The sequence below is a fragment of the Glandiceps talaboti genome, chromosome 6, assembly GCF_964340395.1.
Source record: "Glandiceps talaboti chromosome 6, keGlaTala1.1, whole genome shotgun sequence".
In the NCBI taxonomy this organism is placed as follows: Eukaryota; Metazoa; Hemichordata; class Enteropneusta; family Spengelidae; genus Glandiceps; species Glandiceps talaboti.
Genome location: NC_135554.1, coordinates 20,063,845 through 20,082,553, shown reverse-complemented (window position 1 = coordinate 20,082,553; position 18,709 = coordinate 20,063,845). Strand labels below are relative to the sequence as shown.

The 18,709-nt window shown below is 35.0% G+C and overlaps 1 protein-coding gene across 1 annotated transcript; it reads left to right on the top strand.

Moving 5' to 3' along the window:
• The first annotated feature begins 4,743 nt into the window (after positions 1-4,743).
• On the top strand, positions 4,744-6,018 carry LOC144436936 (uncharacterized). The gene has a single exon (XM_078125804.1). It carries the CDS (start codon positions 4,744-4,746, stop codon positions 6,016-6,018), a length of 1,275 nt encoding a protein of 424 aa, XP_077981930.1.
• Positions 6,019-18,709: the final 12,691 nt, after the last annotated feature.

Genomic DNA, 18,709 nt, shown 5'->3' with positions numbered 1-18,709 from the left:
CTTGCTATTAAATTAAGAGAAGATTGTCAAAAAAAAGAGAAAGGCTCGAAGAGTAATTACAAATAGCAGTTAAATTAAGATGTCAAGGGTGGGACTTATTGTTGCTGACAAAAGGTACTATGAGCAGTTATAATAAACAAGTATGTAGCATATGCCATTTCGATCTCAGCGTGGGTAATGCTGTTCCAGATTTCTTTGTGTGAATCGTATCCATAGTGATTTTGTTTGATTATGTGATATTAGAAAAGAAGTGAAGTAATAGCAAGCAATCAATCGTCCTAATGAATTGATGGGCTTTATTATGTGAACGTGTATAGAACATGATAGACATGCAAAGTTACCTTAATTTGATTTTGTCACGAATAACACATGATGTAGACTGAGGTCCTGGAGGCATCATTATCATTTCTACTCCTAGTATTATGAGTATTTGAGCAATTTTGAGGTGATAAAGCTGAAGAAAGCAATAAATGAATATATATTTGTAGAGAAAATACAAGTCCACAGTAAATAGAAATACATATTCCTTTTTCTAGTGTATCGTTGGTGGAATGGTCTCATCCAAAGTCTCCATCTGTGGTGTTTTTTTATATATATGTACATGGTACATTTTATAATTTTTTGTCTTAGAAGTACTGTAATTTACACATGTCTTTGTTATTGAGTCAATCTTCATTTACACTTTGCAATACAGTACATGATAACACATAGTACTAAGATATGTATCTACTTTGAAGGGAAACACCACTCCACGAAATACAGGCATTTTTGTACTCTTTGGGTTGCTGAGAGTGACATTTTATGATTTTATATCACTTACATTATGCGTGATTGCCGAGAAATAGGAAGTGAAAATTATTGGCTGTCTACTGTATAGTGACAATCCTTATTAGCAGTTGCGCATTGTCTCATGGGGCTAGCCTCTTAAATATTGAATGGTTGAACACTGCATATTCATGAGTATGGAACACATGCATATTCAATATTCATGAATTGCCTTAATGTGTTGTGTTGCCTAGTAGTAGCACATTTACATAATTTCCACACAATTGACTTGTTTCAGCTATGTTCTATACTCATGAATATGCAGTGTAATAATTAATAAAATACTAAAAAAGGTGCCAACAAATGTCAGAAATATGTTGGTTAACCATAGCTGTCTCAACTACACTTTATCATGATCAACAAAAAACACATAAATCAATGGGCTAATCATGTTTTAGGATTCACTGACTTGGAATGATTTTATGCTTGTTGTACTCATCATTGCAGTGAAAATTAAACCTTAAAACTAACATTATCCTTAGCAAAAATTTGTAAATCCCTGATCAAGGTGCAAAAGCATGTATTCATGGTATATAGATTGTAGTTTAATACAGTTCATTCCATCCACAATATGTAGGATTTCTTGCATCCATGAAAGGATTTAATAAAGCAGAATGTTTATTTTACCATATGGAGCTCCCACTGTGATTATGAGAAATGCCTTCCTGTAGTTTGAATATGCTCTGCACAGTTCCATTATTATGTCCTTTGAAGCAAAATGATCTGGAGAACAAAGTACTTTCGTTAGTTAAAATTGATTTCTCTGTATGACACTGCTCATTAAAAGTAGTTTGAATGATGGCAAATTTATGAAAATTTTGTTTTGTGACAATTTGTGGATTTTAGTTAATATGGTTGTATAGAACTGAAATGTCAATGAACTGTAATCGGTTTACTAAACAACTACTGAAACAACATGTTATATAAAGCACACAAAATTTAACGAGAATTTCAAAAGGACCCGGCTAGCAGAACTTGAATGTGCATTAAAACATCAAACACAGGTGACAAACTAGCACAGCTAAGTTTACTCCTAAAACTGTAACTTTAAAAGGCATATAATCTGCACTAGGCATATAATTTCATGAGCAGTTTTGATGAATAATTAATGAGAAATCTCTTTTTCAAAAGAAAACTGTGGAGAGTATATATGTATATATATTTATATGACCAAGAAAACCTTCTCTGATGTGATATGTGAAAACAGCAGAAGTTTTTATGTCGACATAAAAGTAGCCTTTACAGAGATTAATATAATAGTTAATTATTCATGTAAGGGAGATCTGTGTTGCACAAACATAAATAACTAAAGGCATATAGCTTACCTGACAAAAATTAAGTTAAGTACATGCTATAAGTTACCTTTATATATGTATGTTGTATATCATGCATCTATTTTATATGTGTTTGTTAAGGGTGGTAAGTAGGTTAATATGTTCCTCTGGTGTTATATCAGGATTTCGCATCAAAATTCTCGGAACCTGCATTACCATAATTCTGCTACCTAGGTGTGCCATAAAATTAACGATTATACGATTTCTTGGTCGACACCATGACTTCTGCTTCTCAAACTACACATGCACTACGTTACTATAGGCGTGCAATAGAATGAGTTGTCCTTTTTCTATTTTCGACCCTCTAACATAAAGTGAGATGTTATTTCAGGTACTGAGAATTCGGTACAAAATATGAAATGTATGGAAATTTTACCAGACTGTTATATGAGAGTGGAAAGTAAGTCCTAATTTCCCAATAATAACAACATGTAATATCGATTCATCCAGACCATCAGATATGGAAAGTAAGTCCTAATATTTCCCAATCAATAACAATATGTAATATAGATTCATCCAGACCGTCTGATATGAAGAGACAATGCATGCATGGTGTCATGTTACTACAAGTTGTGATAGTTTGTTCAGCTTTTAATAATCTAGATGGTTTATGCTTTCTAGTTTAGATAAATGTTCTCAATCATCCAGGTTTGAAGTTAATAACGAAGTAATTACAATATATCGTACTGGACTTGCTGTTGTTTTGAATGGCAACACTTTTGCATCCTATCCTGGATGCTTCTTTGGGCCGACTGATGATGTAAAGATAGATGGTTGGTGACAGCTGATAGAGTAGAATTGTTATGTGATGATGAGAGCTTTGTACTTTAATGTTCACAGCTTATTTGATGCAGCTCTTTTCTACAGTGACAGATTTCATAATAACATACATGTAAACTCGTAGTTTAATATGAGCACAGCTTTCAGTTCCCATCCATAAACATTTTATTTCAGTTTGAAATAAGTGGTCTTGAATTACCTCATTGACAAATCTCTCACACTAGTTGAAATTAGTGAAAAAAATACCTGGATAAAGTTGCTATTAAATGATGTAGGAGTAGACTTACTGGTATAAAGTAGAAGTTATTGAGCGATACTTCTAAGATCAAAGAAGTGGCCGTTGCTCAATCAAAAAGTTACTTCTATTTTATGAGGAATTCTTCTCTTTCTAGGTGGAATGCAAAGAGATACATGTAGTGTGTAGAATGATGGTATTCATTCTCGTCAGTTCATACTTTTCCTTCTTATGCAAGAAGCATAATTATGTTTTAGCATAATTGTCATGAAAGGAGAAGGGTTTATGACATCGTCGCAAACCATGGCCTCTTTTACGACACCGTCGAAACTTGCTGTAAGAACAGTCTCGTTATTTCGAAGTGTAGCAGGAGAAATAACAGCTCTGGTTTGCGAGAATGGGTTTATGATAGTGGACTTCCTTATGGTGATTACTAGGAACAGCTTCCGGAAAACTTTCGGAAATTCCATTCCACTTTGGAAAGGTCTCTTTTTTTGATTGATAAAGGGTTAATAGATATGCTGCTCACTGTAGACATATCAAATCATGACATAAACTTGCATTTGACACTTTCATTTTCAAAATTAACCCATGTAAAAAGTTGCCATTTGGCAAAAAAATTGCCCAATTTCTTGGTATTTGCCAAAATATTGGCCAATATTTTGAGACTTCCCAAAATATTGGCCAATATTTTGAGACTTCCCAAAATATTGGCCAATATTTTGTGAGTTTACCAATATATTGGCCAATATTTTTGGAGTCTGCCAATATATTGTCCAATATATTTTCAGCTCTCAATATATTTTTCCCCTATAAATGTATCATTGGCCAATATATTTGTTCCCTTTTAGCACAACTGAACTGATAAGGTTCGATAGTGCTATAAGCATGGCAAACTGTCTGTCAGTCTGTGTGTGTGTGTGTGTGTGTGTGTGTGTGTAAACAACTTAAAGTCAAAAACCGCTGGCACCGATTGCTTTGATATTTGGTGGTCATGTTACTTCTGGTGTCTAGTTGGGAAACTGTTCAAATAAAAATGATTGCATCAGAAATGTGATTTTGGGTCACAAAAATGGGATTTTTGGTAAAAATATTTAAACTCCAAAAAAGACTGGGTAGATTGGCCTGAAATTTGGTGGGAACAGTTTTGAAGGCTAGTAAATTCAGATTTGTTCATGACATGATGATTCAAAAGACATGATGATGCAAATTATATTGTCAGTTATATGCAAAGTAGTTGTAAATGTGAATTTTGGTCAAAAATTTATATCTCAAAAAGTACATGGTCAGTGAGACTGAAACTTGGTGAGATGTTTCTAAAAGTGTTATTCTGCATATTTTCTTAAAATATTTTGACACAATTGGCCCTAGCAACCATTACCACGCCCTTAACAAGAAGAAAGTTTGTTTGAATACACACAATGGGTGGCCAAGCATAAAGATATTAAAGTCAACTTGGTGTCAATCTACCGACCTCCATATTCTGCAGTACATCCGATCAGTGTGAATATCTTTCTACAAGAACTCGAAAATTATTTGGACAAGATTCTAGACTCCAGTGAACCTGTCATGATATGTGGCGATTTAAATATCCATGTTAACAACGTCAAAGACCACTCAGCAAATAAATTCAATGACATATGTCAGTCAAGAAACCTGACACAGCATGTATCTGTTCCAACGCATACATCAGGCAATACCCTAGACCTTATTATTACACGGGATGATAACAGACTATCCATCACCCCACCTGTTAGCGGACACTACATCTCAGATCACTGTTTTGTAATCACACATCTGTCCAACATTAACCGGCATATTGAAGAAAATACTGTTACCTTCCGACAATACAAGAAAATAAACAAAGAGGCCTTCAGAAATGATATACTTAATTCATCACTATGCGATCATGCTTTGCTGAATAACAGCGATCTTGATTCGTTAGTTTCTACCTATAATACCGTACTTACTGAACTTCTGGATAAACACGCCCCTTTGATTACCAAGCGATTTACAACAAGACCAACATTACCGTGGATCAATGATGAAATACGGCTTACAAGAAGACTTCGAAGACGTGCTGAACGAAAATGGAGACAAAATCAAAACCACAACAGCAGATTGACTTTCAAACAGTTCAGGAATAAACTGTCAAATAGACTTGAAAATGCCTGCACCGATTACTATTGTAACGCTGTTTCAGAATGCCAAGGCGACCAGAAGAAATTATATAGCATAGTGAATTCTCTGATGAGACCACCAAAGTTGACGCTGTTGCCCGATCACGACTGTAAGACTGAGTTAGCGAACAAATTCAACAACTTTTTCGTTGATAAAGTCGCCAACATCAGACAGAAATTAGATGACCAGGCCGAAAATACTGCCCTGACGGATGGGTTCAGATCACGGATAGTCGACACCAACTTGAATAAATTCACACCTCTGAAGCCAGATGAAATAAAGAAATACATAATGAAATCGCCGACAAAGCAGTGCCAAAGTGATCCCATTCCCACTTGGTTACTTAAAGAATACGTTAACATTCTACTACCTATTATCACCTGTATGACAAACCGTTCTCTTCAGATTGGCACTTTTCCAGCTGTGTGGAAAGAAGCTACAGTAATACCACTGATTAAAAAAACAGGTGGTGGTACTGAGCTATCCAATTACAGACCAGTCAGCAACCTCCCATTCATATCGAAACTAGTAGAACGCGTTGTCGCCGACCAACTTACCAAGCATATGCAGATTAATGCACCGTTACCAATACACCAATCGGCATACAAACAACACCACAGTATACAGAGACTGTTCTTGGTAAAGTTGTATCCGACATACTAGAGTGCATGGGTCGAAAAGAAGTCGCACTATTAGTTCTCCTCGATTTGAGTGCTGCCTTTGACACAGTGGACCATAATATACTCATTGACATTATGCAAAAAGAATTTGGTATCCATAATTTCGCTCTCGATTGGCTATCTTCGTATCTTGTCAACAGATCACAACGAGTCTTGATATCTGGCAGTACATCTAAGAGTGTTCAAATGAAGTTCGGAGTCCCACAAGGGTCTTGTCTCGGTCCAGTTCTTTTCACAGCCTATTCCAGTACACTATTTCACGTCATTAACAAACATATGATAACTTCTCATGGTTATGCAGATGACACACAACTCATAAAGATGTTCAAGCCCAGGATAAGTGATCAAACCGAGGTCACAATGTGTATAGAGAGGTGTATACGGGATATTCAGACCTGGATGACAACACATCGACTCAAGTTAAACGATAGCAAAACAGAAGTCATGATCTTAGGAACACCTCAACAATTAGCAAAGACTACAATTGAACATATTGCCGTCGGAAATGATCAAATACAAGTAGTAGACCATGTACGTAATTTGGGTGGATGGCTAGACTCTAATCTATCAATGGATCGCCATGTCAATCAAATCTGCAAGAAAGTGAACCACAACTTACACAATATTCGTCAGATCCGGAAATATTTAAATCAAAGCGCAACTGAAACATTAGTTCATTCTCTAATTACTTCACATCTAGATTATGCGAATACCATAATGTTTGGAATGTCACAATACTTGTTTGATAGGTTGCAACGAGTTCAGAATAATGCGGCACGTGTGGTTAAAGGGTTAAGAAAGTACGACAGTATCTCCAAAACTCTCATTGAGTTACACTGGCTTCCTGTAAAGGCAAGAGTTGATTTCAAAGTTATCCTCACAGTTTTTAAAGCTCTAAATAACGCAGCACCTGTTTATATTCGTGACATGTTTGTCCGCCCTGATAAGCCTCGTTATAATTTACGCAAAAACTCTGTTAGAAATCTTGTAATTCCCCGTTCTTATAACAAGATTAATGATCGTGCCCTGGCCATTGCAGGACCTAGACTATGGAATTCCATTCCTGATGATCTCAAAGACCTTTCAGAACTTGAACTTTTTAAACGAAAACTTAAAACACACCTCTTTAAAATGTATCATGAATTGTGATTTGGTTATTTGACTCAGAGTACAAAATTTATATTATCTTAGTGGTCATTTACGTTCGTTTTAATATTTGACATTTTTTAAGGCTTTTATAACAAGTCTCAGTCTATAATTTTAATGACCATTCACTATCCTTTTAACATTTGACATTTTAAGGGTGTTAACGGTATACTTGTTTTTGTAGCATTCACCTTATTTACGTTTTTGTATTTTATGTGCAGCGCTTTTGAATATTTTAAATAGAAAAGGCGCTTTAGAAAATAAATAAACTTAAACTTAAACTTAACTTAACAACAACCAGATGGCAGTATATTTTGGTCAAATAACAACATCTTCAGGTAGGCAAGTGAGTAAACATTCAGCAACAAGACCATGCCCATAGTAACAGCCAAATGATTGCGTACATTGCAAAGATAATATCAAGAATTCATAGAAAAGTGAAGAAAAACATTTTATAATGTATGCAAGTATGTCTAGCAACATGACCACGCCCATAGCAACAGCCAAATGATTGCTTGCATTGCAAAGATAGCAACATGGTTGGATAGGCAACTGGATAGTCATCCAGCAAATGAACACCTATTGTTAACATGGACCTGGGCATGTGGATAAACATTTATAAAAACTGTACAGTTGTGCTACAGTGCCATTTGCAGTATTTTTAGGAATTATTCCCTTATTTTTTTAAATCAAATTTTCCATCCCATAATGTTTAATACCAAATGTTGCATCAAATGTAAACATTGTGAAATATTTTACTTTTATACACTATCCATCATTTCCCCTATCTACACCTTGTTATTGCCAATTTACTTTAAAATATTTGAACATTAATTTTAAATGAGCCTAGTTGCTGTGCTAGTTTACACATTATGGACTAGGACAAAAGAAATGACCACTTTCAAACTAGTATAATAACAGTGACAATATTGGGCGAGCTATCGTAGATGGGAAATACAGCTGAAGTAATCCTTTCTTGTTTATTTACTATCCAAAATTCTATGTTCCCCACTTCCTAGTTGCTGCAGTGTTGGAAGCTTCCTCAACAAAATTTCCAACATGAACTCTTGCTTTGACATTAATATTTATTTATTTATTTTTATTTTTATTTCTTTTTGGTGGGCGGGGGGTTGCAAAACTTCATTGCTCTGAGCAGATCAATCGAATGAGTGTTTGTGACTGACCTATTGAACTTTCTTGTAACAATAACAATGACCATCACATATATACAAGGTATACTGACAAGCCGAATACTCAGCAATTTTACATACCATTTGGAATATAAAAAGAAAAAGTGTTTGATACAAAGCACAAAAATTCTTAAAACATTCTCAAGAACTACAGTTCTTTTTGTAACCATGGTGAAGAGTTAACAATGAGAAATGGCACACACATACACCTGTTGAAAAAAGACCATGATGCATAAATGTAATATTGAAACATCTAACTTTTACTTCATAAATTTATCTTTATCTCAGCCCCTTCCCAAGACAAAGTTTCTATTTTGAAATTTCCCTCCCAAACAGAATTACCTTTCACCCCACAATTCATAAACACCAGTTTTTTTCCAAAAAATGTACTAAAGCATTTTTCCAGTTAGTTTTTATGATCTTTCCCACACATATTTCATCATATACTGTCACAATCCATTCACCCTCCATAAGGCAGTCATTACAGCTTTAACCTGAAAAACAAAGAAAAGAGCTTGCATTAAAACTTGCATTATGTAACTGAATATAGACACAACTGCCCTATATAAAGAGGATTATGGCTAATCTATGCAAATGCGGGAAATTCAAACTGCTGTACAGAGCACTAGCTTCTGGGTCTTGTTTTCAGCATTTTTTCTGTGCTTCGAGAAACACACAGGTCATGTATCATGTACAAATTGTTTGTGCATGTCAATGAAAAGTTTATAGATTTCATCACAAAATAACACAGATGTTATTACTGATTACTGGGGCAAAGAATACATTTTCATTCAACCCTGTGAGATGCTTTGGATTGGTACAAACATACAATTTATAAATGGCTCCAATTATATCCATATGATGATTGAAGGCTTTTTGGAAAAAAATCTTCATTCTCATTATGTTAATTGAAAATTTTTTGCAGTAAGGTTTTCTTCTCAACACTGTGTTTCTGATAGGTGGGACACAATCAAGGGCGAAAGCCTGAGGTCTAGCTAAAGTCATCTCCACACTTTGATGATATAAATAACAGCTGATCAGAAAAGGTAGTTGACAGCTAGTAATACAGAGAACATGTCAGTGGCTTTAGTGGTCTGAGGTAAAAATAACCACAATGGATCAACCAAAATGTGTGAATGACAATGTCTACACACTCATCAAACTCACAATTACCATACATGTATATACAGTAGTGAGATTATATACCATCATGACTGAGCATAGAACCTAGATAGACATCCCATCGTATAGACTGAATAACTGAAAAAGGCATTCAGATACAAGAACCTTTCTCTTGACATGCTTCAAGGGAAATGTTCCAAGCTTTAGTTGCCTTTTTGTGAGAAATCAATTTGAAACTAAGTATAAGAGGTATCACCAGTTTGAACTTGGAATACACTATGTGGGCTAAAATGCAACCACAGACGGTACAGCTAGGGGTCACATCACATCACTAGTAGTGATATGAATCATACTTCACAAAGCACAGACAAAAGAAACAGTTCACACCATATACACAGAATAAGAAAAGATATGCATAGAATTGCAAAACGGTTGCTACACAAACACTAAGATGTAATCCTCAGTAAGAACACAAACATTATAATCATGTATGTTAATGTACATATCCTAGAGGTCATGGGTTATTGAATAGATTACCATACATTACTCAACCCACAAAATAGAAATTAGCTCTAAGGAAAATTTCAACTTTTCCAAGACACTTTGGGCTAGCCCTTACTGGCAACCTTTGGTAGCCATCATAATGAGAAAAATAGCCTGAGGGGTCTAGCATATATTTTATGGACAAAGGTGATCCACTGCCTATGCTAGAAGTTTCAGTTTTTACCGGTAAAAATGGGTTGGGGTCACATCCTTCCAAGAGTAATTGAAGGTTCGATAAGGAAGCACCTCTAAAGCAAACAACAAAGACTGCTACACAACTAACTTCTTAGTTGTCTGTGATTAGTTCAACATTTTGAGAAAACAAATGAAATGCAAGGCCACTCCACAGTAGAATGCTTACTGTTCACACGTTTTGGACAATGACATGTTACCATAAAATTACCATCTTCACTTGAAAATCAACCATTATATGTGGAGTCTGGAAATTGAGTAGCAAATCATCTTTGGTCAGCATAGATGTATCTTTGAGTAATTAATTACTCCAAGGATGGATGTAAAATTTCTATTGACAATAACATTCACAACAGAGAAATCAATTAACTTTCCAAAATGATAGAGCTACACTTACCACAATCTCGGAACTTTCACTTCCACTCTGTATCAAAGTGACATTTCCACTAGGGCAAGTTTTCCTTCTTTCCATTGACGTGCCATACGATGTTAACATTGCCATCTAAGCATTTGAAGACTAGAACATGACGCGATGGTTTTCGATCAAGCACTAGTATGCTGCTTTTGCAGATTATGACATGTAGACTGTGATAATCTCAGGATATTTTATCATGATTACGTAACACTGTCAGGTCATTAAATCATATTTGGAAAATGCTCATTTGCATACTATTTACATATTTTGTATTAAGTTGGCCATGTTTTATACCCAATGACAGTGTGCTAATTATTTCCAAATGTAGCATTCATGCCATTTGTTAACAAAGCATTCAGCACAGAGTGTTTCTTGTCCTGACAAAATGCAAATTTTTTTTTAATTGATTTGAAAACAACATTTAGGGAATTCTGGTAACTATAGCCGTAAAATATACTTTTCAGCCCTATACACATATCTGAGTAAGAAAAAATTTCAATGGTGCACCCATGAAATATTAAATATGTCAGAAATGACGTGACTTGCTTCACTTACAGATACATTTATATGATCATGCAAGAGAGACAACATCTACTGGCCAAGACAACTTGAGGTAGAAAGGGGTACGGTTTGTGACACACAGATCGAACCACAGACATGCAGCACATGTGTTCCTTGTCTGTGACAGAACATACTTGTATTGAAGCCAAGCTGCAAGGTGACTGTTACAATGTTGTGTTATCATTGTGAGTGCAAAAGTAAAGTACATACAAACATTGCTACAATCTGAATACAAGGGTGACTGTCACTCTTTTGTCATGTTGATAATTTTCAACAAAGAACAAGAGTTTAGGGATATCCCAGGTAGTGGGTTATACTTCCATGATTTTTCCAAGCAAATCGATAGTTATTTAGTTTACCATTCACCAACAGCTATTCAGATTGTCAGTAGATTTCAGCAAATTGCCAATATTTTTGTGATGTTGACTAAATGTTTCCTCATAGTACCAGATACATGGTCAAAATATTCATCTTTCAATTAGCCATCAGAATCAAAATAATTCCTCTCTGTTTTAAGGACAAATGAAATTTTTTTGTCATCAAAGTGATATTCACTGGTAACAGGTAAATGTTACCACTATCACTGATCACAGGCAAACCCTTCCCTAAGTTCCGATGCAAAATGTTTAGTAGTTCTCCAACCCCAATCCTGAGAATTTATCCAGAGATATTACATATAGGACGTCACAATCACAATGTGTATAAACTCTGTACATTATTAGAAGAAACTGTCAACATTCAAATAAATTAGTTTTGTAAACATGTCTGCATGTCTGAGATACCTTTAAGATTTAAACTATTCACACAAGATGGTCCACATACGGCAAGCCGTTGTAGTTGAACATGGAGCATAAGCTTGTGGCCATCTTGAACATGGACCCATTGGCCTAGTGGCTATCTTTTAAAATGAGCTGTAAAAAAATGTCAAGTCTCGAGCTTTACTGGGATTAAAAACACACAACAGTGCAGTGCCTGGCTTTGAAAGGGAGCTATTAGTTGTGTTTGAAAAGTAAAACTGCAATTAAGTAATGAGTTTAAAATATAATGAATAAAGAGGTATGTAATGGTACACAAAGTACCTACATGTAAAACATTAAACTGAGACACAGTCCCTCCACCCACCTGGAGGGACTGGGTGTGACATGCTGAGACCATGAACTGAGTCTCAGTTGCCAAAAATAGCCATCCATATCCGAGACCAGTCTCGGTTTGCCATGAACTTCAGTCCCAGATTTAAAAAAGTCTATCTGAGAATAGTTTCAGTTCACAAAAATTCATGATGTCACACTACATGTATACTATTGAGACTGAAAATTTACCAAAGATTGTAATGACAACAAACATTACAAGTAACATAGATGCATCCCTAATACATCATAAGGGTCTATGAATACATCCATGCTAGAAACAAAACAAAGGCTTAGTAAACTACACATACAGATCACATGATAACTACACAAAAGAAAGAGTTGACACCATATACACAGAATAACAAAAGGTATGTATGGAAGGCAACATTGATTACAATACAAACACAAACAAGTATCGAAATCCTAAGAACATATTAAACACTCTAACCATGGAAGTTTTTTTTGCCATTTGAGACTGGCAAACTGAGACTAGTCTCAGATGGCTATTTTTTTGCAACTGAGACTCTCAGTTCATGGTCTCAGTTTAACATTTTAAGTACCTTTACATACCTCGACTAAAACATGTTACAAGTAGTAAATTTTGTAACTCTGGGGACAAAATGGTAAAATTGTTTAAAGGAAACCAATATATTGACCAAATACATTCATTTAGGAAAAATATATTGGGCAGTTTATTTGAGAGCTGAAAATATATTGGCCAATATATTGGCAAACTCACAAAATATTGGCCAATATTTTGGGAAGTCTCAAAATATTGGCCAATATTTTGGGAAGTCTCAAAATATTGGCCAATATTTTGGCAAATACCAAAAAATTGGGCAATTTTTTGGCCAAATGGCAACTTTTTACATGGGTTAATCTTGAAAATGAAAGTGTCAAATGCAAGTTTATGTCATGATTTGATATGTCTACAGTGAGCAGCATATCTGTTAACCCTTTATCAATCAAAAAAAGAGACCTTTCCAAAGTGGAATAGAATTTCCGAAAGTTTCCCGGAAGCTGTTTAGGGTGCATTCAGTTATGCCACCTGGGGAGCCCTAAGGCACCCACGTTGCCACAAGTTCCACTCAATTACTACATGATGTCATGCTTGGGATGCTCCACGTCAACTCTCCTTGTGAAGCAGGGGTAGCTTGTGGAAAGACCTGACCTGACCTGACCTGACCTGACCTGACCTGGCCTGCCCTGGACACACACATATGGTTACTTTTATCAGATATGAAAGAATTATATTTTGAGAAGCTCTATCCATATTTTGTGAGCAAATCTTTTCAAATTCAAAGTGTCTAAAATATTTTGGTAAGATGGACCAATTTATTGATTGTGAATCACAGATTTAATGCATGCACATGTACCGCTTGGGTTTCCTGGGTTACCCCTAATGCATTACATTGACGCATGCCCCTAGGCTTCCCAAGTGTGTTGGTTGCCCAAGCCAAGACTCTCTGGGTGGCATAATTGAATGCACCCCTGCATACATCTACCTTCAATTTCAAGATTCCTTTCCTCTCAGTTAACAACCATTGACATACAGTCTCGCTCATGATATTACAAGACCTGAATTTTATTTTATAACCATCTGCAATGATTAAAATGATTATTTATTGATATGCAATGCCATCAACTATATTTCTGAACTAACCTTTGCAGGGAAATAAAAGACAAACAGAGTAAATTTTATGAATGAAAAATATACAAAATATAGCTATGGACAATTAAGAATAACACTGTCATTCGAGGCTCAAATACAACTGCAAAAGTAAAGTGTTATGAAGTTATGAATTAAAAATTTACCTGATATATGATGCATAAGACAAACTTTGAAGGTAGAAAATATTTACCCTTATCTTTATGTGTATGGTCGCCAGAGATAAACTCCCTGATTAATATTGTGTAGTTGGACCAAATTTAACTTTTAAGTTCACAAGTGGTAATATATTACCTCAGTGCCATTATTTTAGGACAATATACACTGGCCATTATGTCATATTTTTCTGAAATGACAAATGTTGTTTACATATAAATGAACCTTACTATATTGTGCAGTAAAGTGTATGTATAATACATGTGCTTCTTTTGAAGAAACTGTGCATAGAAGTTCTACCTGTGTATAGATACACTATGTCCTGGAGATGTGTCTGTGATGCCTAGCCACGACTACTACATGTATAATATACACATTTTTGTTGAAATAGGTTTTTTGTCTGTGATACCTCTAGTCTCATGCATGTATTGTATATAGTTTCTCATTTCATACGAAAGATGCTCCTTGAAGTCTGATTAAGTAACAAACCTTGGAGCTCTGTCTGTGATTCTTTAAAAGCCATTTATGCATCATACTTGTATATTAATAAGTTCTGTGTCTATGATGTCTCTTAATGTGTATTATATATAATAAGTTCATTTATATGTCATGAGAAAGGTGTACATAGAAGTTTGTCATAGTATAACTGTTAACTCACCTTGCAGCTGTATCTTTGCAATCCATACCTATATATATTATGTAAAGTATATATGTGTAATGATAAGTTCTGTATCTGTGATGCCACTTAATGTGCTTTATAGGTAGTAAGTTCCTTTTATGTCATGAGAAAGCTGCACCTTAGAGTCTGCAGGAGTATGCATGTACATTGTAATTTCACCTTGCAGCTGTGTCTTTTACATGTATGTCTATTATCTTTATAATAAAATTAGTGCCATATGGTTTGAGAAAGCTGTGCCTCGAAGTCTACAAAAAAGTCAATGTAAGAAACCTTGGAGCTCTCTCTTTGATGCCTGTATATAATATAAATGTATATTGATAAGTTCCTTATGTCATTGGAAATTACGCCTAGAAGTCTACAGGAACATGTGAAAAACCTCAAAGCTGTGTCTGTGATGTGCATGTGTTTTGATAAGTTCTTTATATCATCAGAAAGTGGCCCTAGAAGTATCCATGGACATAAATTTAATGAACCTTAGCGCCGACACTGATTCATATTGCATTTCTTATTTCATTGCCTAAACTAGTTTTCTACAGTAAAGTAAATGTAAAGAAACTGTTGAACTATGTTTGTGATTCCATGATGTGATACTTGTCATGCGAGAGTGTGCTTACAAGTCTGCAGGTGTAACAATCCTTGGAGCCGTGTCTGTGATTCATGTGAGCATGGTGATTGCATCTGAACCAATGGTCCATTAAACATACAGACCAGGGTAGTGTAAAAAAGAGCAATTTCACTGACTTACATGTACTGTGGTGTGAACAAACTCCTGAAATTTATCCTAAGGGGTTTTTGCACTTAACCAACAGAAAATACAATAATGGTATTAACGGTGGTGCTAAGTGGGGAGTAAATCATTGAATTCAGATTTAAAGCAACATTAGTTCCATTGCACGCTTGACTAAAAAAATCTCTTTATGTACACCCTACCTGTTACGACTTGATTTGATTATGTCTGCTGTTGCATATAGGTCTGGCTTTTAGCATGCCAGGTACCTTACAATTTAAGTATGTCACACAATCACTAACTGTGATTTTTGGCTTAATTTTAACCAACTACAGACTGATTTGAAATTTGTGTTAAATTTGCAAATTCAAAGTTATTCCATGAAATGTTAGTATACTGATCATATTCTCATTTGTAAATTTGTTGAGGAATGAAAAGTAATAAGATGTAACAGCTGTTAAGTATTGTGCCACCCCGCCAATGATAAAGGTCAATTTGAAATTGTATAAAAACACTGAAGAAAATCATAAGTGTAAAAAGAAGTAAAATTTGTACAAATTGTCTATTTTCAATTGTACAACATGTGCAGTGACTGTCCTGTGGTTAGTTAGACTATGCTGAGGTTAGGACACCAGTATGTAATGATATGTTTCTCATCGTAACACCTTGGATCGGTTGGTTGAAGATGTAATTTTTTTGTATAGTAAGAAGTGTAGGAGTACATGTTGGTGATACTTTCAATTCATAATTATACTTTTAACAGTCTGAATGACTTAGAAATGACAGTTCAAGTCAGAAGGAAACTTATTGCCATTTGTTTTATTAAATTTCCTGAATTTCAGCAATAAATTATAATTTTTGCTCAGATATGCATTTGTGGATTGCCATCTGATAGTGACGTGATTTTTGTAAGGCCAAATAAAAAAAGTTGTTTGGTTCCAGTTGCCCGACCCCACCTAATTTTAATCCTGACCGTAAACTATTTTTGACATATTCGAGAAAAAAATAAAAAAATCGCAAAAATTGTGAAGTCTCGCAAGAAATAGTGGATGCGGAGACTGACATCAACTGAAAAAGACAATATAAAACTGTTCTTCCAATCTGTAATGGCTGTACATCTGATGGGAAGAAGCCAATAACATAGAGACCAACACACGGACCATATGAAAACAACAGAAACACAAAACTACCTGAACTAGACACCTACATATGAAAAAAAAAGTAATTTTAAAAAATAAAATAAAAAATCGACCTACCCCACCTATCTTCAAATTGAATGTCATCAGAACCACACAATTTTTTTTATGCCTAGAGGGTATCAATTATTTTAATTTCACCAGCTTGAAGAAATAAAGGGTTGGTCCGGTCATGAGAACATAGAATTAAGTAAGGCCTCTCCCTAAGGATCAGGTCTGATTTTTAAATGACCATACTGCATGTAGTAAAATATCCATAATATATATCAACCAGTGTATTTATGATGTCCATTGTCCTACCTTGAGTTACCGTGCTGATCCACCATACTACCCTGACTGTTTAGTGTTGTTTCAATTATTTTGTATGACATGTGTTATGAGTGTGATAAAAACAAACAGATAACAATGAAGTACATTTAGTTGATATTTCAATTATAGGTTATTTCTTGTGATAGAGTTGAATTTTCTAATGAATCATATTAATAAAATGTTGAATTGAAATGTCTGGGTGTTATCAACACCTTAGGTATAACAGATTGTACTGACATACACTTGAATGATAACATTCACATCAGTGCTTGTAATCTTTTCTGATAATTGCTATCTTTCTGCCTAGGAGCTGGCTAGTTTCCTTTTTGTCACCTGATATAGGAACTTAAAGTATTTGTTATCATGCAATAACTCACTGATTATCAGACAACTTGTGGAAGACAATATTGAAAATTAGAATTTTTTTTTGCTGGATAGCAAAACCAATGAAACAGTACCTTTGCTTGTACATGTTTGGTTCATTTTTAAATTATACCCATTGCAAAGCAAGTTGTACATGCTTGAACAGAATGTACAGAATTTACCTGATTTATCTACATCATTGATTTTGCTGTGTTTGAAAAATGAGCCAAACAACACATTCAGAACAGTCATTAGTTTCCCTCTTTTTTGTTCTGGCATGAACGGTTATAATTATATAAATTATATTTCTTCATGTAGACAGAAAATATGTGTGATTAACTTTTTGTCACTTAACTAATCTTTGACTCATAGTGACAAGGCTCCTTATGTCACTCATTCCTTCACTCATAGTGACTTAGGCTCCGTATGTCACTCATTCCTTCACTCATAGTGACTTAGGCCCCTTATGTCACTCTTATATTCCTTCACTCATAGTGACTTAGAATCCTTATGTCACTCTTATATTCCTTCACTCATAGTGACTTAGGCCCCTTATGTCACTCATTCCTTCACTCATAGTGACTTAGGCCCCTTGTCACTCATATTCCTTCAGTCATAGTGACTTAGGCCCCTTATGTCACTCTTATATTCCTTCAGTCATAGTGACTTAGGCCCCTTATGTCACTCTTATATTCCTTCACTCATAGTGACTTAGACTCCTTATGTCACTCATATTCCTTCACTCATAGTGACTTAGGCCCCTTATGTCACTCTTATATTCCTTCACTCATAGTGACTTAGACTCCTTATGTCACTCTTATATTCCTTCACTCATAGTGACTTAGGCCCCTTATGTCACTCTTATATTCCTTCACTCATAGTGACTTAGGCCCCTTATGTCACTCTTATATTCCTTCACTCATAGTGACTTAGGCCCCTTATGTCACTCTTATATTCCTTCACGCATAGTGACTTAGACTCCTTATGTCACTCTTATATTCCTTCACTCGGAGTGACTTAGGCCCCTTATGTCACTCTTATATTCCTTCAGCTGAGTGTAGAAAATATCGGGGATGATATCTTAGTGTTACGGATATTGAAAGGATTGTTCATCAGACACAAATGTAGATTACATGTCAAAATCATATAAAATTGCAGTTTGCATAGAAATGAAAAATGTACATAATTGAGATAAAAAGATACGAAATGTTATTATTTATAGTGTTATTAGACCAATTTCATATGATATTCCCCATGGAATTGGAATCGAAATAGT